A 24346-nucleotide genomic window follows, 5' to 3' on the forward strand; every position below is an offset into this window, starting at 1 on the left:
AATCTTCCGATTCAAAAACAGGCAAGCCAGGTCGTGTAAATTCAAATGTTTTATTGCTTTATGAAATGTCGATTGAAATTCAACTGTAAAAACCTTCATAATGCTCTGAAGTTGACAGAAATGACTGCTGGAAGTCAACACTCGCTCGGTTGTGTCCAACGTTTGACTTTGACCGCGATTGTCGGCACATAACTTAAAAACAAAAAAAACATACATAAACTCTTTGGCGTTCTGCTCAAAGCACTATACTATCTACAATAATAATAATAATAACAATAATACAGATCTCTGAATAAAAAATATACTTAATAACAATAATAATAATTAACCTGTGGTTGTTAGTTAAAAAGCTCACAGTAAACACACAAAAAAACACGTTTTTAAACTCCCACACAAACGGTATCCGAACCAGCGGATTGGCCGTATGAGGGAGATTACACATGCATACGCACATAAATCAGCTATGAATAAACTCAACCCTCCTCACACACATTTACAAACAACATCAGGTCTGTGTCAGTTTGGCAAAAAAAAAAAAAGAAACATTTATACAATAAATCACATCTGGTCACGTGCTTCTCGGCCTCAGCAGAACCAGCTGTTGAGACGTCGAAAACACGCAAAACCTGGGCGATTCAACAGTGTTTCTGTTATAAATTAGTGAGCAACGGGGACGAAATTGAGGTTACTCAGGTTAAAAAAAAAATCCACATTTTGTCGGAGGGCAATGCTGAATATTTACAGTATCTGAGAGAGAGAGAGCGAGAGCATGAGGCTTAAATTCATATTTGGGAAGATAAATATGCAACTTTGTCATTCATTGGATTGGGGGGGAAAGGATTGGACAGAAAAAGAAGGAAGGAAGGAAGGAAGCAGCAATTACTGTATATCAATTTATACGGTATATAAATATGTTGGCATACAGGCGCCAACCACAGTCCAAAATACTGTCCAAGTACCTGGAAGAGTCCTGGGCCGACTGCCTGCAGCCCTGAGTCAGAGCACAGCTCTTCCTCTCAATATGGGAAACCCCACCCCCACCACCACCCTTTTGATTACCCACAATATTCCAGTTTCTTACATCCAATATCTTCTTCCTGTGACAGACTTCACACATTTCGGGAATTCTTTCTCACACTGTTCAGGTCTTTTAAATAAAAATCTCCACTGCTTCCGACTCCAACTCCTCCAGGCCTCTGAAGGGGTTTAATAGCAACATCTTTGGTGTTGTCTTACCTGTGGGGGGGGTGGGGGGGAATACAATTACTGATTAGGAATTGTATGAAATGGTCAAAAATCATTGCAACTGAAAAGACTGAACTAAAGCATAACAACAACAAAAAAATCGGTAGATACTGCTAATAAAACATTGAAATCTCGAAGAACTCACATTTCATTAACATAAGAGCATAATTGTCAAAGTGGTAGATACTGCTAATGAAACATAAGCATAATTGTCAAAGTCAAAACAACAAATTCAAAAACCAATAAAAGTGGAGTGTCCTTAATTCAACTTTTGTGGATTACCACGATCTGGATGACTGACAAACTACGCATTGATAGTGATACTTGATATTGTGACAGTAAGTTAAAAATGACTTAGGCAATTATGCTATTAAACCATTCTAACTTCAGAGTTCATTCAGTTCTTTCAGGACACACAATAAACAATCACATTCTCCAAACTCTTACATTTTTACAATAAAATTCCCAAATCAAGGATATTTCTCCTCTCTCCTTTTCTTTCTACATTTTTTGAATGAGTCAAACCGTTCCGACTTCAAGTCTCATGTTTTACATTCCGACAATTTCAATTCGTTGCACAGCATTTATGTGCAATTTCTACAGAAATTGCATTCTCTTGTCGTTCTATTGTAATGTGTGCCTAAATTCTCTATTAAAGAAAATAATGGTGGCAAAATACAGGCCGGTCCACTATCAGTGACTAAAGGTCAACAGAGATTTTCCACACTCAAACAGGCTTATGTGGAAAAATGTGCTCACTCAACAAGATCCTCATAGTTTCCGATGGCATGCACATTCCGGATAGTATCTCATAAACCACCGCATGGTTAATCAATGAGAGCAGCCATCAAGTCCAACACTCCTTACAGTCGCCTGTGTTTTTTTTTATGCCGCAGATTCCCAAATCATGTACGATTCCCTCATGCAACGCTCGTAAAAAACAATGATTGCCCGCCGAGTGAATGATCAGCCCCTCGTAAACAAAAGGCGCATATCGGGGAGATGACTCACCGGCATTGAGCTTGGCGATGCCGGAGGCCTCATTGCCTTTGGTTCCCTCCGTCTGCCGTTCCAGCGTGTTGGGTTCCGACTGAGCGGAAAACAGGTGGCTCGGCAACGTCTGATCGTCGGAAAGACTCTTACCTACGGGAACAACATCAGTATTTAAATCAGCAATCAGGATTACCAACTAAATTTGTCAGAATAATTTTTTTTCACCCAATAACTGTGTTGTCTCGCCTAGTTAAAATCTACAGTTCAATTTTCCATTAAGTTATTGTTTTGCTTAAGTGGTTCCAGCGGTTAGCATGTTTGTCTATACAGTATGTGCCCTGCGATCCGACTGCCGACCAGTCTAGGGTGAGCACCGTCTCTCGCCCAAAGTCAACTTTGGTAAGACTCCAGCTAGCGTTCGAGAAAACGGAGGGATTGCTGGATTTCCGCTCCTCACCTCGACTCTTGGCGCCGCTCTTGGCTGTGAAAATGGAGGGCGTGGAAGAGGCCAGTCTCAGGGGCGCCCCGGCTGCGCTGAGGAGGTTCGTGCGGGAACTCTGCTCGTCCTTCCGCCCCTGGTCCTGGTGCAGCCGCTGGGTGAGGATCTTGATCACGGCATCCTTTTCCAGGATTTGAGCGTAGAGAGCACGGATTCTGAGAGAAAACGTAGGAACATACAGTATTAGATAAGTGACAACAAGTGCAACTACCTGGTGCTCTATCCATGAATAAAACAGTGGAGGCATCAGCTTCTGGCTAGCGGATGGGAACGTAAGCCCAAGATTCTCCCAAAAGGTTCCCACCTGTTCTCCATTTCCTGATTGCGGACATCCGCGACTGGCAGGTCCTCGTTAAAACTGTTGTTCGAGGAGTGGCAGGGCGAGTGGTTGATGATGGTGGTGTCTCTGCAAAAATCAGGACAACCATTCAAAAAGCGAGCTTCCAACTATTTGTTGATCGTTATTTACCTATTCACGTTTTTTTCTGTGGAACCTACCCTCATTTATTCACTGAAAAATTTTCCTATTTACTTTTTTTTTTTTCTTTCTTTCTGTAACGTAAGATGTCGCCAAAGCCCTGGCTAATAGGAAAAGTAGCAATTAGTGTTAAGGAAGTATTGTTGACGTGATACATTGCAACTATTTAAGATCGTTGCATGTGGGGGGGCTAAGTTTAGCCTGGGTTGTTAGTTCTGCATGTGCTTGTACATATGTAGTTCGGGTGCATTTTTTCAAAAGTTAAATACTCTGTAAGACATTTATTTGAAGGGTAATGTAGTAAGATGAGTTTGAAATGATATTAAAGTGCATAGTTATTGTACACCACAGTGTATTTTTTCTTTATTGAAAAGAAGTAACAAAGATTGTTGTTTTTTTTTTTGGGGGGGGGGGGGGGGGGGGGGACTGGAACGGATAAATAGCATTTCAATAAGTAAAATTGATTGGCTATTTGAGTAAATTGAGTTACGAGCTTGGTCATAGGACAAAGTAAACTTGTAAGTTAAGTTAGGTCACTCTGCTATTGTCGGTAGAGCGGCGGTACCTCTGCGCGGCGGCAGTGGCGGCCACCTCCATGGCGAACTGCCTCATGGTGCTCTCCTCCAGGTACTTCTGTTCCCAGCGTACCATGTCGGCCTCCAGCGCCAGGATGCGTTCCTCGCGCTCCCGCAGACGCTCTTGGAGGGAGCCCATGGTCACGCCGGGTGGTTGGGACTGGCGCTGGTAAGTGAACAATTGTTGGTGAGCAAATGCACTTGCCCAGGAAATGTTTTCATGTTTTAAATGCTGTGTTCCCTTACCGTTATTCAGCCAGGGCAGTTATTGATGATAAAAATGCCCATTTTATATATTTTGCATTCACATTTGTCCTTATTTTTGGCCCATCAATCAATTTTGACAATCAAATTTGGGTGCAAAAATATGCCCTCCCTTGAGGTAATTGTACCTTCTGCCAGCTAGTGTAAGAGCATTTATTTGTTCTGTCACTATTTGCCACTGGCATTGTTAGAGGAACATAGATACATTGTTTGTAGTAAATAAGCAATACTTCCAGACCAATTAAGTTAAATGGGATCATTTTTACACAGAGTGGTTGGGAAACGTCTTCAAGTGCCTTGGCTCAATAAAGGTTAAAAGACAGCAATGTAACGTACCTGCTGAGCCCTCAAACTCCTGAGCTCCTGCTCCAGGCGTGTCCTGAGCTTCATCTCCAGGCTCTCTCTCTTCTCACAGGTGGACTGCAGCTGAGCCAGGGCGCTCTGGAGCCTCTCCACCTTTTCCACATAGGCCCTCTTCCTGCGCAACTCATCCTCCAGCTGACGGCCTCGTCCCCGGGCGGCCTCCAGGGCCTCCTCCAGCCTCCTGGTACGGAGGCTCTGCTCCTCAGCCTCGGCCCGCAATCGTTCGGCTTCCCGTTCCATGCGCTCCCGTTCCACGTTCTGCTCCTCGTCTGCGAGGGAAGACAAGACAAGACAAGCCCGTTTTAAGTCCATGGTTAGAGTGTAGAGTTTTTTCAAGGACCTCCTCATAATCCTAATGTCAATTAAATAGAACTATGTATACCCCTTAATGCCACAGAAATTAAAAAGTGGCCAAAGCTGTAATATTGCAATCACATTCATAATTTTTAAGAGGGAAAAAAGTTGTAATGTTATGGGAATAGTCAGATTTTTTTGCACACACAAACGTTTTATGAACAAGTTATGTATTTTGTCAGTAAAATAGTCGGAATTGTGCCTAAATAAAGTAAAAATTTCCCAAGAAGAAGTTGTAGGATACATAGTCAACGCGCAAAGAGGGAAGGAAAGTCGTATTTTAACAGTTGAAGTTAAAAAAACAACAACTTTGTTCTTGTAATATTATGCCTTTTATTCTGGGAAAAGATGCCTTTAGTCTCTGAAAAACAGGACAATATTCTTGAGAAAAAAGCATCTTTTGTTCTAAAAAAAAAAAAAGGACTTTATTCCAGTGATAACATGCCTTTTGTACTAGAAACAAAAAATAGAAAAAAGCTGTAATGTCACAATAATAAAGTCTGATTTTTTTTCCCAAGAAAAAGATGTTAGTAATATGTCAAAGTATAATTAGGGAAAAAAGTTGGTTTTTAACAAATGGATAAAAAAAAAAATACAACAATTCTCGTAATATGCCTTTTACTCTGGAAGAGTTTACTCCCCTAAAGAAATAGTAGCATAGTCTCAAAGAAACACATACACTTGGTTCTTGAGAAAAAGATGACTTTTTTTTTGGGATGTGGGAGGAAAACCGCAGTGCCCGGAGAAAACCCACACAGGCACGGGGAGAACATGCAAACTCCAAACAGGCGGGGCCGGGGATTGAACCCGGGTTCACCGTGCCGCCTATATAATATATAGATATTTTATTCATTTATGTGGTTTCACCATTATAACCAACCATAACTCCAAAGTGACCTGTGATTGAAACAAGTGTGACACCTCTGGTTTAGAATCTTAAAAATCTTCTCCCTCCACTCCAGCAGAAAAAATAATCCCCTCCATGTTGGGCTGCGTTCATTTAGCGAAGCACTTGTGGAATGCTGAGAGGAGGATGGAGGAAAAGGGGGGGAGAAAGCCACCCTATCCTTTTGACCCACATAGCGCTTTGGCATTCCTCATCAAGGCCATACAAACACCGACATTCTACTTGAGCCCAGTTCCTCTCTCAGACAACATAAATTAGTCCAACAACAGGTGGGTGCAGAATGAGAGAGGAGGTTGGGTGAGTGGGGGGCGCATTTCTATCCACAGTGCACCGATTTCGAGCCACTTCAATTTACTTCTCTACTTACAACGTGGCTTGAATTTTCTAAAGCCCTCTTAGAGAGGATGCTGAGGTTATGCAAGGGAAATTACTAAATGTGTGAGAATCTTAGCTATGAACAGAACCCACGCCATCCTAATCCAATCAGGCATGTTGATTACACCAAACCAAAATGTGAGCGACCCCACACGATGATGAAAATATCTGTGGTTTATGCGGGGTGGTAGTACCAAGACTGACCTGTGAGAGGCAGCGTAGTGCCACAGAGCATCCAGACTTCCAGAAAATACGAAGAAAAACAAAGAGTAATAGAAGAAATTGAAGAAGCTAGGCCCACTTTTAGCTTAATGGAATCAAATTCAGCTTGAATTTGGTTTTAAAAACACACAAAATTTGCAATCATGACTATTGAACATCTTTAACATTCACGATTGTTGGCGCCAATCAATTTCTGAGCTGATCACGCCCGTGAAGCATGGGGGCTCCCAGCCAACTACAGGGCCCAAAAGCTGGGGCGAGCTACCACCTGAGAAGGTAACAACCCGCCAACAGTGAGCCCATGTCAAGCGCCAGCCTCGAGCAATCTTTTAAAGGCATTCGATAATCAAGTCGTTGCTGATTTTGATCAGAAGAAGTAGAAAATGCTCAAATTTGTGTACCCTGCTTAGTTGGCTATCATTCCAATTCACTTCACAATCCCGGATGAACTCACGTTGACCACACATGAGGATTTCTGATCGTAAATATTGAACATCTTTCATATAGTAGCCCCTGATTACTTTCCAATCAGATTGAGGAGGAAACAAATCACTCGTAACACAGCCCAGACCTTTGCTGACTTTTATAGGAAGGGAGTAAAAATGCTCAAATTTGGTCTTTGGGACTTACTTTGCTCAAGGAGTTTGGCCATGATGTGCTGGTTGTGGTCGGCGACCTGCACTTCTTTGGCGACGTGTGTTCGGGCGCTTTCCAAGTTCTCTTTCAGGTCTCGGTTGAAATCCTGCAGCCGGCGGATTTCATCCACCAGCCTCCTCCTCAGAGTCTGCTCCAGAGTCTCTCGCTTGCTGCTGCCCTGCATCAGTTTCTCGTAGGCCTCTGAAATACGCTGGATTTCCTGCTCCAACTGGGAGGAGGACAGAAATAGACATAGAAGGAATTTTTCGGTTAACCTACTGACATGATTGGGGGGAACTGGAATGTTGCTTTTGTCGTTATACTGCATAGAACAGTGGCTCTCAAAGTGGGGTCTGTGAAGCTGGAGTCCTTTTCTTGAAGAAAAGGCACATTTTTTTGAGAATATAGTCTTATTCTTTTGGGAGAACGAGACATTTTTTGAGAATATAGTCCTATTGGTTGAGAACAAAAATAATATTTTGGCGGGAATAAATTATTTGAGAAGTAAACGTCATTTTTTGAGAATATAGTCCTCCTTTTTGAGACCAAAAGGTGATTTCTTTTGACAATATTTCCTTTTTTTGGGGGGGCAATGTACTCCTTTTTCTTTTTTTTTTTTTTTAGAAAAAAATATGTATTTTGGAGAATATAGTAATTTTTTTTTTTAAAAACAAAAGGCAGATTTTTAAGAATATAGTTAAATTTTTTTAGGAAAAAAAGGCATATTTTTTTAGGCTATGGTCCCATTTTTATTCCAAAACAAAAGGTATTTTTTAAAAACTGTTTTTAGAATAAAGGCCTCTTTTCCAGAATAAAAGTTGTAATATTATGAGACTAAAGTTGTATTTTTGAAATGTACTTGTTAAAATAAGACTTTGTTTTCTCATTAAAATTAGACCTTAATAACATAATATTGCGACTTTATAAAAAAAATCACTTTATTCCCGTAAGATTATGTCTTCACCCCAACAAAAAAACCTCTTGGGTCTTTTTTTCCTTTTTTTCTAGAAAAAGTACAACTTTATTATTTATTTTATTTTTTCCTCTGGAAAATAAAAAATGGTTATCGTAATTGCATGATAATATGCAGCTTTTAAATTCCTATAGCATTTAGGGGTACACATTTTAGTTAAGTTTAATTGGCAGTAGGATTATGAGCGGTTCCTTGGAAAAAAAATTCTTGGGACTCAAAAAGTTTGTGTACATACATTAAGCTGTGTGTATGTGTGTGCATGTTACATTTCCCAGAAGGAATTCAAGCCCGCACCACTCCCCATGAGACTGATTTATATCGACATTCCTAAGGGCTGATAGCCGCCATTCCAGGTGCAAACACACACACACACACACACACACACACACACATACACTCTCACATACATACACACAAAGAGCAGCACACAGCGGTCTGTGAAAGGCTGCCAGTTCAAGGAAGGTGTGCATGCCTGTGCCTGGCCTGTGGAAACGGCCCAAAAAAAAGACACCCACCATTACAGGCATGTTTACTCAGGGCTGCGGCCTGAGACGGGAGAAATCTTTCCAACCCCGCTAGTTATCATTCTTTTCGGCTGAGACAAGGGCAGAGCCATGTGACATAACTCCGGGGATATTTTACAGACTGACTGAGGCACTAAAAGTTGTTTCCACCACGGTAAAAAGTTGTATGGCACGTTTTCCACCCAGGCGGAGGCGGTGTCGTTTCGATTAGCTCATAGCAGCGTGACACACTGTAAATCTCCCAATGGATTCAACATAAAGGAAGACTGAAAGGGAGGATAAGCTCTGTGTGAGGAAAAGACGCTTTTTGTACTACTATTCCCATTCCATTCCTAAAGCCTGGCACACACATACCGATTTTTAACATCTTAACAGATTACACACATAACCCACGTACATAATGATTTGCCATCCTAAATGCTGAACGTTTAACATTTATTAACATTTGTCGGACCCGACCGGGAAAATCACTCCCCACACACACTGCATGCGCCACAGGATAATAATTCAGAGATATCCAATAATCGCGCCTCTACCAACTTTGACTGCAGGGGAGGGAAAATGTTCAAATTGGATATGGTTGTTGATACGTGTCTTGCTTAGTTCACTATTGTTCCATTTCACGTCATTATTATGGATTCATGGGTTGACTCACTTTGGTGTTGGATTTTCCATCGTAAACGATTGTTTCCTAGCATACCACGGAGGAAAAATCACTCTTAATATATCCCAAACCACAGGATAATCACTGAGGATAATCTTTCAGAATCATCAGATAATAAGAGTGTGGGTAAAATGCTAAGTTATGGCTAGATTTTCTATGTGTGTGTACCCAGTTTAACTGGCTATTGTTGCATTTGACCTCACAATCACAGAGTCTGTGGCGCGCCAAACTCCATTGACCAACTGCGTTGGGGAGATTTGGAAATGTCGGTTATAATTACAAGTTACCCTGTTGAAAATGTAATAGTAGTGTCTTAACACACCCCCAGGCCACAGGATAATGACTCAGGATGAACTTGTAGAAACATCATAGAATCTTGTCTTTTTCTGACTTTGATCGCAAAGGAGGGACGTGCGTATTCCACTTTAGTTGGGCCGAATTTCAAGAAAGCTTCTCCATCTTGGACACTTGTCTGTGAAAGACAATCCCAGTGAGCAGTTGCCTGCATTTGCTGCTTCATCTGCACTGCAGCGCTGCAGCTGCCACCTTGCATACCAAAATGCCCCAACCAGAGGTCACACCACTGCGTTTGAACACACTCCTCTCATTGTCATCGGCAGCACACGTGTGCACTCGCTTTAATTCCAAACAGGCCGCATAGATTTTTCAAGGCCAGCTTGTTAGACAGCAATGGATTGGGTGGTGACCAAGCATGCAGCTGATGGAGAAGCCAAGGGTCAGGGGTTGGGGGTTTTGTGGCAGGTGGCAGGCCGCTGTGTAAAAAGTGAAAGGTTTCTTTTGTTCGCAGACAACTGCTCTTTGTGCACATTCTGAATTTTGACCCTGGATTTATGATTACGCATCTTTTCCCCCCCCTCCATTGGGTGGCAGAAACTCATGTCTGTAAAATTTGAATTGGAAAGTAATACCAGTTTGCTTTTTGAGGTGCTCTTGAGCATGGACTCTACCCACTATAATTAAGAAGAGGATTTCCCTTCAGGTCCAAAAAAAGGTGAACAAGTATGGGAACCTGTTTTAGTGTCATGATGGTAAACCAAATAATTTTCATCAAAGGCAAATAGGCTTTCACCTTGATCTCTACTGTACCATCTTTTCCTTGAGGTGACAACCATAAAGGCTGAAGCGAGACACGAGGCAGTCTATTGATTGGCTGACACTTGGGCCGAATTTGAGCATTTTTGCTCCCGTGCGATGAAAGTCGCAAAACCTGTTCATGATTTACAATGGTAAATCCTCATGTGTGCGGGAGTTTGGCCAAGCCACCGACTCTGTGATTGTGACGTAAAATGGAACGATAGCCAATTAAGTGGGGAAATAAAAGAGTGTGAGTTTCTCTCTGGCCTCACCTTCTGAATACGACCAGTTTTCTCCCGGTGAGCTTCCAGCTCGTGCCTCAGCCTCTCATTCTCCATCAACAGCAACTCCACTTGGTTGGGCTCCTCCAAGCCAGCAGGGGGCAAGCCGGTGAAAGCATTGTAGCAAGAGACGTCAGCTGGCGGCCCGGACTGGATGTACCTGGAGGCCGAGACGTTGTTAAGTCGTGAATCGGAGCCAACCCAACCCCTCGAACGAGCGTTGGGGCCAGTCTAAAGACGTGAAGGCTTGTACAATAAAGTCTCTATTCCAGCTCCTTGGCCATCAGACGCTCTGGCTCCAGTAAAGAATGCAAAGTGAGGAACTATACTATTTTTAAAGGCCAAAGTAAGCACGTAAGGTGTTCCAGCTGCAACATGCCAAGTATTACAAATAACTTTGGATGGACACTGCTTTAAAAAGAAGGAAAGTATGACTCGATCATATGTTTATACCGTGGCGGCCCGTGCATTTGATACCTGGGCGTCAGTGGGGACCTACTTGACTTAGTCCACCTCTTAATACCAACACCATCATGTTGCAATTATAAAAACCTTGCAAAAATACTATGCAAAAAGTAAATATAACAGCATGGAACTGTGCCATATTCATCTGGAGCACTTCAGAATCAATATTTATCTAATAACATGACCAAAGGTTAAAGGAATTTACATAAAACACATCCATACTCCACAGAGATGCTCATTTCTAAATGTATTGACGCATGCAGATCGCAACAAGTGTGTTTTGCTCGTCAAACAGTTTTGCGCTGACCAACCAATCAGCCTGGGAGGTGAATTTGAAATCTGGCTTCTTAAAGAAATAGTCCCATTGCTAATATAGTCCCTATTCACGGGGGGATAACGAGCCCTGCTATGAAGAGCGAAAATCCGTGAGAAATTGATGCCCCCCTAAAAAGGGGGCATCAATTTGATTGCCGATAGCTGCCACATGATGGTGGCAAAGCACTACTTTTATCTCAATGAAGCCGAAATATAAGTTCCAAAATAAAATCTGCAAACATGAAATCGTGTATACCAAACAGCTAATATGCAGGGGTTAACTCTATTGTTCGTTACATCAGCCAGTACTAGTGATTCTTAAGGCCCTGGGGAAATAAGATTAACAGGGCAACACATAGAGGCTTAAATGTGATTGGACAAAAAATTTCACACGGAAAGCAGTGCAGCCAATAGAAACACGCCCAACAAAGAGAATAGACTATTGGGAATGAGTTCATAGAACAAGTCTATCGATTTAGGTTGTAAATGTCGGTCAGTGCTTCTGATAATGTTTCGGCCAGCCGAGAAGGTCTTGCTGGCCCTGAACGCCACTGTGAGGAACTATACTATTTCCGAAAGGCCAAAGCTAGCATGTGAGGAGTTCCAGCCACAGCATGCCAAGTATTACAAATACCTTTGGACCGGCGCTGCTTTGAAAAGAAGGAAAGTATGACTCAGGTTTGTGTTTATGCATGTGAAACTCAACAAGGAGCCACACCACGGAGTGCGATGTCATGCCGCGTTTCGTGAATAGATGCAATTAAGCTCAATTTGTACCTGTGCTGCGGGGCTTGTGCCGGCTCCTGGGCCTGGTGTGGGATAAATCCTTGTCCCTGGAGGGGAGCCGAGTACTCAGGTGGAGGGTTGCGTTTCTCTGGGCTCTGGGGGCCCCACTGGGTGTAGTACGCCAGCTCGGGGTAGCTGTGAGAGGTGCTCTTGACCACCTCTGCCTTGGCAACTGTGTCGTTCCTCTCCAGAGAGATTTGCATGCGGTGCTCGCTGAGGGAGCGAGCGTGGGCACACTTCCGCTCCATCTCGTCCACCTCCTCGTGGAAGGCGCCCTCGTGGGTGGCCAGGTACTGAGAATGTGCCTTGGCTTGCTCGTAGGTGGGCAGCTCCTCACCGTGGAGCTGGTAGAGTTGAAAGGCGCTTTCCGAGTGGTGGAAGTCGCCTTGGTGCTCTTGGCCCTGGGGCTCTTGTCTGGCAGAGAGCTGGGGGAACGGAGGCTCCTCCTGGGTGAGGCTCTCCAGAGAGGACCTGGGGCTCCTGCCCATGTCGCCCCCGCTGCTGGGCCCACTGTTGCTCCCGCTGCCCCCCCGCAGGGCCTGCTGCTGGATGGCGAGTAAGGTGCGGGTGTCGGTGGGGTTTCCGTAGCGAAGCTGCTCCTGGATGAGCCGGTGCAAGACTGTGCCGGACGGCTCCTCGGTGGATGTCATTCTGATTCTCACTGTGGATTCTCTTCTGTTTCTCGGGATTTCACTGAAGTGGCTGTGAAACCTACCGACAGGGGGAGGATGTGGTTGTATTAGCATGGCTGATGAAACACACATCATGACACATGCAAATAGTATTGAAGCAGAAGGGTGTTTTCACACCAGGGCCCCAAACTAAATCAGTGAACACTCCATCACAGCTGAGGCAAATCAGACTATTACCACCTCCAGAAGCAGTCTCCATTGGATTTCAAGGCTTAACAATGTGAATATAAAGTGGTCCAGGTTCACCTTGCCTTGTCTGAAAACAGGAAGTCCCTTTTGAGAGTCTCAAATAATATTCAAAATGGATCAGCTCCGGGAACCAAACTAAATCAGCGGACCCGCCATGACAACTGAACAGACCACCCTAAAGCAAGCTGGGCTAAGACTAAGACAGGCTAAAACAGAAGTGATCTCAATCCAGTTTCAAGGCTTAACATACACAAAGTGGCCTAAACTCACTTTGTCTTGCCTCTTACCACAGGTGGTTTCCGTTTGGTTCTAAGGCCTACCATGTGTATATGTGAATATGAGAACTGATCAGACCCTCCGAGAGGAAACTAGACTCGGACCACCGCTAGAAGTGGTTTCAATTTGGTTGCAGTGCCGCAATGTAAACGGAAAGTCGCCCAGGTTCACTTTGCTTCGAGTCTTCTCTCAAATGAACTTGTAATGTGAAACCCCCAAAATAATGCAGTCACTTTTTGAGAATAGCATTCAAACGGAAGGCCATTAGGGACTGATCAGACACCTCTAAGGTAAACTGGACTCAGGCAATCTGCAGAAGTGGTTTCAATGCGAATCAGGTTCACTTTGCCTTGAGTCCTCTTTCAAATGAATTTGCCATGAGCCCCAACAGAGAAAGGAGTCCCTCTTGAGTTTGGCTTATGCATCAATAAAGTATCTACTCATGTATGGCTCAAGACGAGGCATTCATGATTCCTAAGGGCTTCAACGCAGCTTTTTAAAACAAACATTTTGTTGAAAAAAACAAAACAAAAACAAGAGTATCTGTTTCTACAGTTTCCCACCAGCGACAACATAAAACTGGGGAGGCTTTCCCCACGGCAAACAAGAAAACAATTCCAATCTCACGTAGGGAGGCAAAAGCGCATGAAAGCAACCCTGGCCTGGGGGACTCATTTACTTCTTCCATCTTCGCTTTGAAACCGCCTGTAGGCGTTAAAAAGATACTTTACGTGTTGGTTGACCGTGTTTGTAATTCGAAAAGAAAAAAGACAAAGTCAGTCTTACCAGCTCAGGCTCTCATCCTAACAACGAGACGTGTTCTCTCTAATGTGTGGAAATCCAAATTTTTGCATTAATTCCAACCCTGTGTGCGTCGTTTTCTTTCTTTTTTTTTTTTTCTTCTTTTTTTTTTTTGGGTTGACTTTGAGGAACCAAAACGCGCGTCCTCCCCTTTTGCTGCTGCTGTGTGAAATGCTGCTTGTGCTGGGGGAAAGCAGGCGGGCCGATAATAAGCCAGCAGGGAGGAGGGACCCAACCGGGAATGCCAAGAATGTTCAACTGAAGCTCCCTCGGGGGATCAGACGTGTAAAAAGCAGCCAGCGGGGGAAGAACGAGGAGGAAGGGCTTGCTGGGCTTTATCGTTTAACATGGAGCACAAAACAAAACAAGGTGGAACGATTAGGCCATTTGTTTATAAAGCTGTGCGTTCACATGGGAGGTAGCAAAAGTACTCACACCCTGTACCGTCCCTAAATTGAAGTGCAGATACTTGTTTCAAAAAAAACAGATTGTAGTAAAAGTACAAGTAATGATTCAACTCCTTTACTTAAGTAAAAAAGAAAAAAAAGTGCAGACTAAGAATTTATTTTTAGTATACACAATATCCAATTTGATAACTTCATACAAAAAAAAAAAACAACCTGTGCACACAAATAAATTTTCCTCTTTTATTCATTCATTTGTTTAATGCTATCTACGGCCTGGCCAAGGCAGAAGCCAAATAAGCACCTGTTTAGTAGTTTGTTTTATTTTTGTTTTTAATTTCTTCAAGTTCCATTGAGGAAGAACATAATAACAAAAAAGGCAAATGTTTGGATTGAGGTTTTTTTTTTTTTGTTTAGTTTTTTTAACTACAGCCTTTGCCTAATTCTACATAGTTTTAAGACATAATTATTCTACTTTAGATTTTTGTCATCCCACCAATGTTCAGCTAAATGATTATTGAAGTATTTGATTTAAATTTAGGTTGTTTTATCTAATAAATTCTTTTGTTACATGTTAGGTTATCATATATCATTCATTCATATATCTTATATTAGTTATTTTATTTGGTATTGCACATTAGTGTTCTTGCTGTTATGCCTAGACGATATTCAGTATCCCACTAAGTGCGTTGTCACCAGGAATGTTGTGTAAATCCGTCTGCACTTGCAGTGTATTTTTGAAAAAAATATTCGTTATACTAATTACAGTTCGTTAAAGGGGTGTATATTGCAATTTTAAAAAATAAATTTGAAAAATCACATTGTCATATTTGTTAAACGAGTCATTACGACTTAACTGTACGTCAACCTTCGAACCGATAATATATTGGGCTTTATTTTCATGACCACCGCAAATCCAACGCTGCACTTGGCGTAACAGCGAGGAGTCGGGCTAGACCCGGTTTTGGTAATTTTGTGGAACGGCGTCCCCCACCCCTTTTAAAATGGGACAGATGACTTCAACCCTGTCCAATCGAACCCGCTTCTTTCATCCCCTTTTGAAACGGCACAAATAGTCTCTCTATATGCGTGATGTGCGGGACTGGAGCATTGAACGATGGCAGGTACCCTTATGATACAGAATGTGCTGGTGAAAAACCTCTGGCAACTTACATACTGTATGTCTGCGGACCTCATTGATCTGAATCCCCTCCAATGATTGTCCACCCCTGACCCATAGAGCTACGTGCCAGCCAATATCTGAGATGATTTAAAAAAAAAAAGATAACATTAATAATGCGTTCAATGAATTGCTTCCTACAATGATTTAGAGGGATCGATGCATGCTCTTCGCATATTTCGGAATGAAGTGTGTCTGTCAGGCTGTGCTTGCATGAAAACCAAGATACACCACCATTTGCAGTCAGACGCATGTTGTGCAATCTATAAAAATAGAGCCCTTAGTGTTATCGTAACACTTCATGTATAAGGTGTTTTTCAGGGTTAACAAGGTAAGGGGGGCTGGGTGGGTGCCAGCGATGAATGTGCACGTGATTGCATGACAAATGATTGACACCTCGTCAGTCATGCCTTCTATCTCTGATTTGTGTTTTCCCTCATTGTGTTTTTCCTTAAAAATCCAAAGTTAGCCGATTTTATTTCAAGGATCAAAAATCCAAAATTAGCAGATTTTTTTTCAAGGATCATATTTATCATGTACGACTGTCAAGTCATAATGACTGTTTCGACAAACATGACAAAAAGCGATTTTTGTTTTAAAATTGCAAACACCTTTTAAAGGCAAATTCAACAATGAATAATCAATTATCAATACGATTGGCAGAAATAGAAAAATGAAATTCCTTCATACACAATCAAATTTAATTTAGGGCCCCGTGGAGGCATAGGCCAGCTTTAATGCTGTCAAAACAATGTGTTCTTCTTTGCTAACGTTGTGAAATGACCAAAAAAAAAAAAAAAGCTAAAATAGCTCGTGAACAACAACACAAATTACCTGTGTGTAAAGTACTAAATAATAATACAAGTGCATTTCCACATACTTGAAAAAGGTACTGGTACTTAAATATAGTAACAAAGTACTTACTTATTAATTACTTCCCACCTCTGTTTCAGAAGAAAAGGGGCGCATCTTCGATCCTCCCCTGCATTCCACTTCCCTTTTACAATGGAATGTGTGGAATGCTTATGTAAATTCAAAGCGCCTCAAAGGATTCAAAGCAAATAAATAAATCAAAATGTTTGGTCTTATCTAACTCAATAAGGCAATCAAAGTGTTGGAAGAAAAATAGAACTGAACAAAGGTTTTTTTTCTTCTTGATAACACTCTTGGAACAGTGATTTGCAAATCCTTTTGAAGCTATATTGAATTTAATACACTACATAGACCATATATTTTTTGAACGTTATTGTTTTTGGTAAATATTCTCTCATTTTGAATTTGATGCCTGCAACACGTCAACAAAAGAATGAGAAAGTTAAGGAATGCTAAAAAAAACACCTGTTAAGAACATTCCACAGATGAACAGGTTAATTGGAGACAGGTGGGTGTCATGATTGGCTGTAAAAGGAGCATCCCCAAAAGGCTCAGTTGTTCACAAGCAAAGATGGTGTGCGATTCCCCGCTTTGTGAGTAACTGCGGGAGTAAATAGTCCAAAAGTTTAAGGACAACGTTACTCAATGTATATTTGTAAGGAATCTAGGGATTTCATCATCTGCGGTTCATAATATAATCAAAAGCTTTAGAGAATCTGGAGAAATCTCTGCATGTGAGCAGCAAGTCTAAAAACCAGCATTGAATACCTGTGATCTTCGGGGGCACTGCATGAAAAACCGGCATCACTGTGTAAGGGATATTTCCATGTGGGCTCAGGAACACTTCAGAAAACCATTGTCAGTTAATACAGCCCGTCGCTACATCTACAAATGCAATTTAAAACTCTACCATGCAAAGCAAAAGCCAAATATCAGCAACAGCCTGAAAGGCCACTGGCTTCTCTGGGCCGAACTCATCTGAGATGGACTGACGCAAAGTGGAAATGTGTTCTGTGGTCTGACGACTCCACATTTCAAATTGTTTTTGGAAATCCTCGACATTGTGTCCTCCAGGCCAAAGAGGAGAAGGACAATCTGGATTGCTATTAGTGCAAAATTACAAAGCCAGCATTTGTGACGTTATGGGGGTGTGTTAGTGCCCATGGCATGGGTAGCTTGCACATATCTGAAGGCACCATTATTGCTGAAAGGTACATACACGTTTTGGAGTAACATATGCTGCCATCCAAACAATGTCTTTTTCAGGGACATGCCTGCTTATTTCAGAAATAAAATGCCAAGCCGCATTCTGCTTATGTTACAACAGCATGGCTTCATAGTAAAAGCGTGCGAGTGCTAGACTGGTCTGCTAGCAGTTCAGACCTGTCTCCCATTGAAAATGTGTGGCGGATTATGATGTGCCAAACACGAAAACGGAGACTCCAGACTGTTGAGCAGGAATGGGAAAAAATTCCACCTACGAAGCTTCAACAATTAGTGTCCTCAGTTTTGAAACGCTTACTGAGTGTTGTTAAAAGGAAAGGTGATGTAACAAAGTGGTAAACGTGCACCTGTCCCAGTTTTATCGGAACGTGTTGCAGGCATCAAATTCAAAATGAGTGAATAGTTGCAAAAAATAGTTAATCAGTTTAAACATTAAATATCTTTTCTTTGTAGTCGACTCAGTTGAACGTAGGTTGAAAAGGATTTGCAAATCATTGTATTCTGTTTTTATTTACATTTTACACAACATCCCAACTAAATTGGAATTGGGTTTTTTTTTTTTACAACTAATTGTGTAATCAAAGGTAATCCGGATAAGGTTAAGGTAAAGTAATTAAAGAGATGTTTTACATATGCATGCATGTAAAGCAGGGTACGCACATTCCGACACTCTGGCCACATTGGAGCATTTTCCCTCCCTATCAAATCAAATCAAACGTTATTTGTATAGCACATTTCATACATAAAAAAATGCAACAGTGTGCTTCACAAGAAGACAAATTACAGCAATAGAACAATGTAAAAAGAAACGCCCCTCCCACCCCACGCAAAGACAAATAGCCCCCGCGAACACACACACACATGAAAATATTTATTGGTTTCATTTTTTTAATAGTACAAAAACCTGGCATTTGGACAGGGTTGTGTAGACTTTCTATATCCACTGGAGATGTCTGCTTGAAAAAAGTTGTGGTTTGAGTCTTCTTATTGTGCCTTTGTGTGTGCGTGTGACCATCTCAAAGCGTGTCCAACCCTTCGTCCAAACACAGAGCTTCAACCTGAGAAATCATGCGTATGTTAAGACGTGTGTATAACATCTAATGCTTCTCGGGTACAAGCATTCCTCACATCTTCCCTACGGTGATTGGCAAGTGTCAATTACAGGCCTTTTTTGTGTGTGTTTTTACTCCTCGAAGGGCCTTGCGGAAGAAAGAAGGCGCATGTTTATATTTCACTTGAAGCGCAGCGAAAACAACACAGAGCTATTTACTACTTTACTGCTTGATTGGCGCTAAGTCCTTTATGACGGGCTTTTAAGCGTGGGGCGTGAAAATAGCTAAGATGTTTGTCATAACAGACCAGTCAGTCACATGAGCTGAATAAGGGTGAAAGAAGGAAGGAGGGTCATTCACAGATAAAACAATTCAAATGTATTTTTTGTTGTTGTGTGTGTCACAAAATGATGATGCGATTTTAAAAGATGTTTTTCCTCCTTAATTCCTCCTAAATGCTAAATGATAATGACATCATTCAAATCAAGTTTTGCTATTGGTTTTGGTTTCCTCCTCTGGGGTTTGCTTTATTTCTCCTTATACCGAACGAGTTTTTTCCCTTGAGAAACAAGATATATATTCCCATTATAGACAATGTAACAATAAGTGATTTTGCTTGGAAACATGAGCCTTTAGTCCAAACTGGGACAAAATCTAAGCATACAGTAAAAAAATCTTTGAAGGCCAAATCGTATGAATACTAGCACGTATGAAATCAGAGGTTCCAATGTACAGTCATAAATTCATGAGCAAAATATGGTAATTACACAAATGTTCACATTTAATCAACGCATCAAATTGTTTATTAATGCTGCAAATTTAAGTGACGTCTGTTTTACAAAACAATCACACACATTGAACATGTGTGCCTTAACTCATCAAATTCTGAAAAAAAGGAATAAACTGTGAAACATATTAAGATGTAAAATAAAATACGTATATTTGAAAATTTGCCTCACAATTCCGTCCTGAATTCATGTTAAACTGATTTGGCCCTTCTTGTCTGTTTCTTAGTGTGAACTTGAAAGTGCAAATCGCCTAAAAAAAATAAAAATAAAAGTTGCTCGGGGTTCAGAAAAGTTGCTAAATATAGTGACCAAATTGCTAAGTTGCCAACACGGACTCTGCTTTTGTGAACAAGCTTCTCTTTGTTCGCAGCTATGTTGTTAGTGTAAGCGGTGTACATCAGTGAGACATGTTTTGAACCATGGAAGTTGCAAAAAAAAACTATTTTTTTTAAAAATAAAGAATTAATAGATAAAATTGATCGCCCAGTCCTACTTAAAAGTGGTGCAAAGTAGGCCACTTGAATTGATTGTTTTACAGTATGTGATTGCCAGCCCACGGCTGATTATCAAAAATCTATGCTCCTAACGAGAAAAGTATTGAAGCAGCTTGTGTGTGTGTGTGTGTGTGTGTGTGCGTGTGTGTGTGTACGTGTACTCTTGGCCTTGTCTCTGCTGGTGGACTACGCCTCTGGGCCATTTTGTCCTCCATTGTGCCATGCTTCCTGTGAACTTCCAAAGGAATGCAAAGGCTGACTCTTCATTTTGGAGCCTTTTAAAAAGTCATTACATGAGCTCTAATATCCAAACTTGTGTGGCACACAAAAATTCCCCTTTTGTCAAATTTCCCATATTAAATCCCCAGACTAGGATAAATGTCGTTTTTAACCGTGTGAAAAAAGATGAATTTGGCACCTTATATAAATAAAACACTTTGTACTGGAGCGTAACTGTAAAATTAACATTTATACTTCACACTGTGAAGCATTCTTGACTATTTTTAGCAGTCTTTTGGGTCATTTATCCTTTCAGATTCAAGAGAGCTTTTGCCTGATGTAGCAAAGCAGTGCCAGAACATAACCAAGACCAAGCTTTCTGTCACTCGACTGCACAATTTGCTCCAGAACACATTGAGTTTAAGTTTTCATTGTACCTTGCATAGATTCAGAACACCCAGTGCCTGATGTACAAAGCAGCCCCAGAACCTAACCGAGACGAGGCTTTCTGATCGTCTTAAGTCTTCATTGTCCCTGCACAGATTCAACTGAAACCAAGCTTTCTGATACCTGGAAAGCACATTTCACTCCAGGATGCTTTGATAGTCTTGAGATGTTGTTGTACAGATTCCAGGTCCCATGTGAAGGGGATATAACAAAGCAAAAAAAAAATACAAAAAATGATGAGTTTTAGAGCATGTTGAGGCCCTAAAAAGACAAATGCATACAATTTTTTTTTTTTGAGAAATGTCTAAAATATCCTACTGTTGTCCCTTCTAAAGTGTAAAAGTGGAGTCATGGCATCCTCCTTCTATATGAGGAAGAGAAAGTTGACCACAGGGCTGGAAGCAGCGCGTTTCCAATTGTGTAACATGTACTTTGACTGCACTCACTGTTGTCTCAGTTGTGCTCGTGTTTTCCCCCAAAGCCACAAAAAGTGAACAGTTTTTACATGTTTACGTACATGCCCGACCATTGTGAAGCTTTATTGCCCAATATATTTACTGTACCCATAGAGTAGTAAATGATGAAATGTATTTATTTAAAATCCAACCAGACGTACGTTAAATAACATGGAAATAAGTATGGTTCATTTTAGGCCCATGGTACCCATTTGAAGGGTAGTGACGTTATTATTAAAATAATAATAATAATAAAATTAAATCAGGATGTATGATGATCAAAAACGTTTATTATGGAAATCCGTTAATTCATTGCAAAGATGTAAAACATGAAAACCCAGCTGTCTCACTTTCAAAGTTGAAACGTATCTTTCTCGAATTGTTTTGAGCGAAAACAATTCTTAACTGCTTTTAGCTAAGTCACATGAAGTAAAAAGCAGTGGAAAACTAGACCAAACCAAGATGTCTCGCTCCTAATCTTGCTCACATTTGTTTCTGTTCCTCTCGGCTCAGTAGTTTCGCTTCTTTTGGTTGATCTCTTTTATGCCTTTGAGGATGGCAGCATTGTGGAGATACCGAAGCGGTGGCTTTGTGTGGGAAAGATCCAGGCAAAATAGACAGCGAGGCCACTTGATGCAGCCGGATTGGTGAGGAATGTAACTGATAGTGTTGGAAGGAGTAGGATGGATTCCTTTCTTTTGCTCTCACATCTATGTAGGACTTAGTCATTCACACAATACACAATGAAGGGGGGAGTCAAGGTGTTTTAAAGCCAGGCCCGTATCCTGTTCTCAGGAAACGGCGGTTGAGTGAGCTTCCCATGTGTTCATATTTCACAACAGCTCTGATTCTTGTCCGTGTGTGTGTACTGTGTACGTTTAAGTGCTTTTTGGAATCGGAAGCGGGGGGGGGGGGACATAAAGTGTTGTAAGGAGAATGGAGAGAAGTTAAGGAACGTCTGCGTGTCGCAGCAAGTCAACTTCCAAGTATTCGCAGGGAATTTCCAGACATTTGCAGACTTCAGATACTGACTCACAAGTGTTGAGTGTGTGTGTGAAAATAAAACAGATGTGCGGTCGTAATGAGGACAGGTCTTGATGAATAGACCCGTCATTCCCTGCTCAAGAAACCAGTACGCTTCAAAAGATGTAGACACATTTATGAGTCACTTAGCCACTTACCTTAGCATGGTGCATGGGGGCGAATTCAATCTCTCCAGGGTAAAATGAAAACTCAAAACTATCAAGGCATTCAGGAGAAAATGTACTGTCCGGTGTCAGAAAGCTTGGTCGCGGTTCTGTTCTGGGGTTGCTTTGCTAAATCTGGCACAGATTGTCTTGAATCTGTGCAGGGTAAAGTGAAATGTCAAGATTATCAAGGCATTTGTGAGACAAATGTGTTGTCCTGTGTCAGAAAATGGCGAAAATGTGTCTTTTGCTACATCCGGCACAGGGTATCTTAAATCTGTGCACGGTACAATGAAATCTTAAGGCTATTAAGATATTTGGGAGAGAACAATATTGTCAAGTGTCAGAAAGCTTTTCCTGGGTTATCTTCTGGGGCTGCTTTGCTGCATACGCGGCACAGTTCATCTTGAATCTGTGCAGGGTAAAATGAAATGTCAAAACCTTCAAGGCATTCAAGAGTATTGTATATCATCTTGGAACAATGTACAGTGTCTAGGTTTGTTTAAACGCGACCACATGTACCCTGTTCGCCTGACTGGTCTATCCACATTTTTCTCTCTCTGGCCATGATACTTGAGAAGTGCTTTGTTTATTGAAGAGTCACAGTTATCAAAAGAATGCGTTTCACACCCGTTGGTAACTACAGTATCGAATTCAACCTATCACTTAAAGGGGACATTATGGAAAAGGGACTTTTTAAATTACTTACTCTACAAATAGTTGGGTCTCTCGAGTTCTTGGTTAAATTAGCCACTGGTGGCTTCTTTGCGCATTAGCCATTCATTTGCAGTCTGAACACAGAAGGGTGAATGTCTGCTCCTCTGGAGGGAGTCCAAAGTCTCCAGAAATTTCCAATACCACCACAAACAAAGTTGATACATTTGATGCTAATTGCTTTTCCTGTAAAAAAAAAAAAAAAAAAAAAAAAAGTCACTAGAGTGGTCAGAAAGGCCACAGTGATGATCCAGAGCCACTTTCAACAACAGCCAGGTGAGAGAGAAGCATAAACAGAAGGTAACAAAAGGTGCGGAGGGAAGAACATCTGTTCTGGAGGGAGTCTTAGAAATCTCTAGCAGTCTTCAATAACACAACAACAGAATGTATTTTTTCAGTAATAGTCGCGAGAGGGATCCATAATTACAGAGCCACTTTCAAGCGACAGCCGGACTACAGCACTATCGGAAAGGTAGGGAAAGGTAAGCAGTGTTAGTACAGATTAGCGAAATAGTAACAGCGGTCTCAGCATTAGCGCCTAAGCGGAACATACATAATAATAATAAAAAAAACTTGATTGTCAACCAAAGTCATGAAACAGATTATGTTCCACTTTTGAAGTTCAAATGTATCATTGAACCAAACCGAACACCTCTAATGTTGTGTGTTAGCACTAGCATCAGCTCTAACGGTACTGTTCAGACACATATGGACTTTGTTAGCACGTACATTCATCGACTTGACTCCTAGAGCTCATGACGTCCGTTAACTGATGTAAATTTCCCCTCCAAGCCAACATATTTACAGACTGTCATAGCAACTCAATTATTTTTTTCCTCTCCAAACAGAATATGTGGACTCCACTCTCAGACATATTAGTCATATGGCGCTTGGGGCGAATAGCTGAGCGTCACTGTAATGATGTTTTTGCTGTTGTCTTTGACCTCCATTCCCGCCAAACTGAAAATGACTTCTCACTGCATTCCTGGTGTTTGCACGTAGGAAGATGGAAAAGGAGCAGCATTTAGACTGCTTGGATGCCCCCCTCTGGGTAGATGCCCCTACCCTCCCCCTTTGACCACCACTGGATTACTGGTACGTGTGTACCCCGCTTAGGCATCTGATCTGAACAGCTCAAGTTAAAAAAAATAATTTAAAAAATGCAATTCAAGCTAATATTTCATGTTTTTACATGCTCCCAGAATAGAACAACTGCTCTTATATAAAAGTGATCCATTCAAAGACTAAAGTGGTTCCAAGATCTCGGGCAAATGTTGGAAAATAAGGCTTTATATATAAAACAGCTATATTAAGGGTTGCGCTTCTATCTTCTGCCC

At 41.5% G+C, this 24346-nt stretch overlaps 1 protein-coding gene across 2 annotated transcripts; it reads right to left on the reverse strand.

The window, feature by feature from the left end:
* Positions 1 to 36: 36 nt before the first annotated feature.
* Positions 37 to 16562, reverse strand: LOC133411756 (angiomotin-like 2a). 2 transcript variants are annotated; one of them, XM_061694431.1, is made up of 10 exons: positions 16481 to 16562; positions 12006 to 12725; positions 10440 to 10608; positions 6906 to 7140; positions 4391 to 4686; positions 3781 to 3956; positions 3042 to 3143; positions 2696 to 2892; positions 2257 to 2388; positions 37 to 1236 (listed from the first exon to the last, which is right to left on the reverse strand). In XM_061694431.1, exons 2-10 carry the CDS (start codon positions 12662 to 12664, stop codon positions 1151 to 1153), a joined length of 2052 nt encoding a protein of 683 aa, XP_061550415.1. In that variant the 5' UTR covers positions 12665 to 12725; positions 16481 to 16562; the 3' UTR covers positions 37 to 1150. The 2 variants fall into 2 exon arrangements, with proteins under 2 accessions (XP_061550415.1, XP_061550414.1); XM_061694430.1 differs by lacking the exon at positions 16481 to 16562 and adding an exon at positions 13958 to 14214.
* Positions 16563 to 24346: the final 7784 nt, after the last annotated feature.

The sequence above is a fragment of the Phycodurus eques genome, chromosome 13, assembly GCF_024500275.1.
Source record: "Phycodurus eques isolate BA_2022a chromosome 13, UOR_Pequ_1.1, whole genome shotgun sequence".
Taxonomy (NCBI): Eukaryota; Metazoa; Chordata; class Actinopteri; order Syngnathiformes; family Syngnathidae; genus Phycodurus; species Phycodurus eques.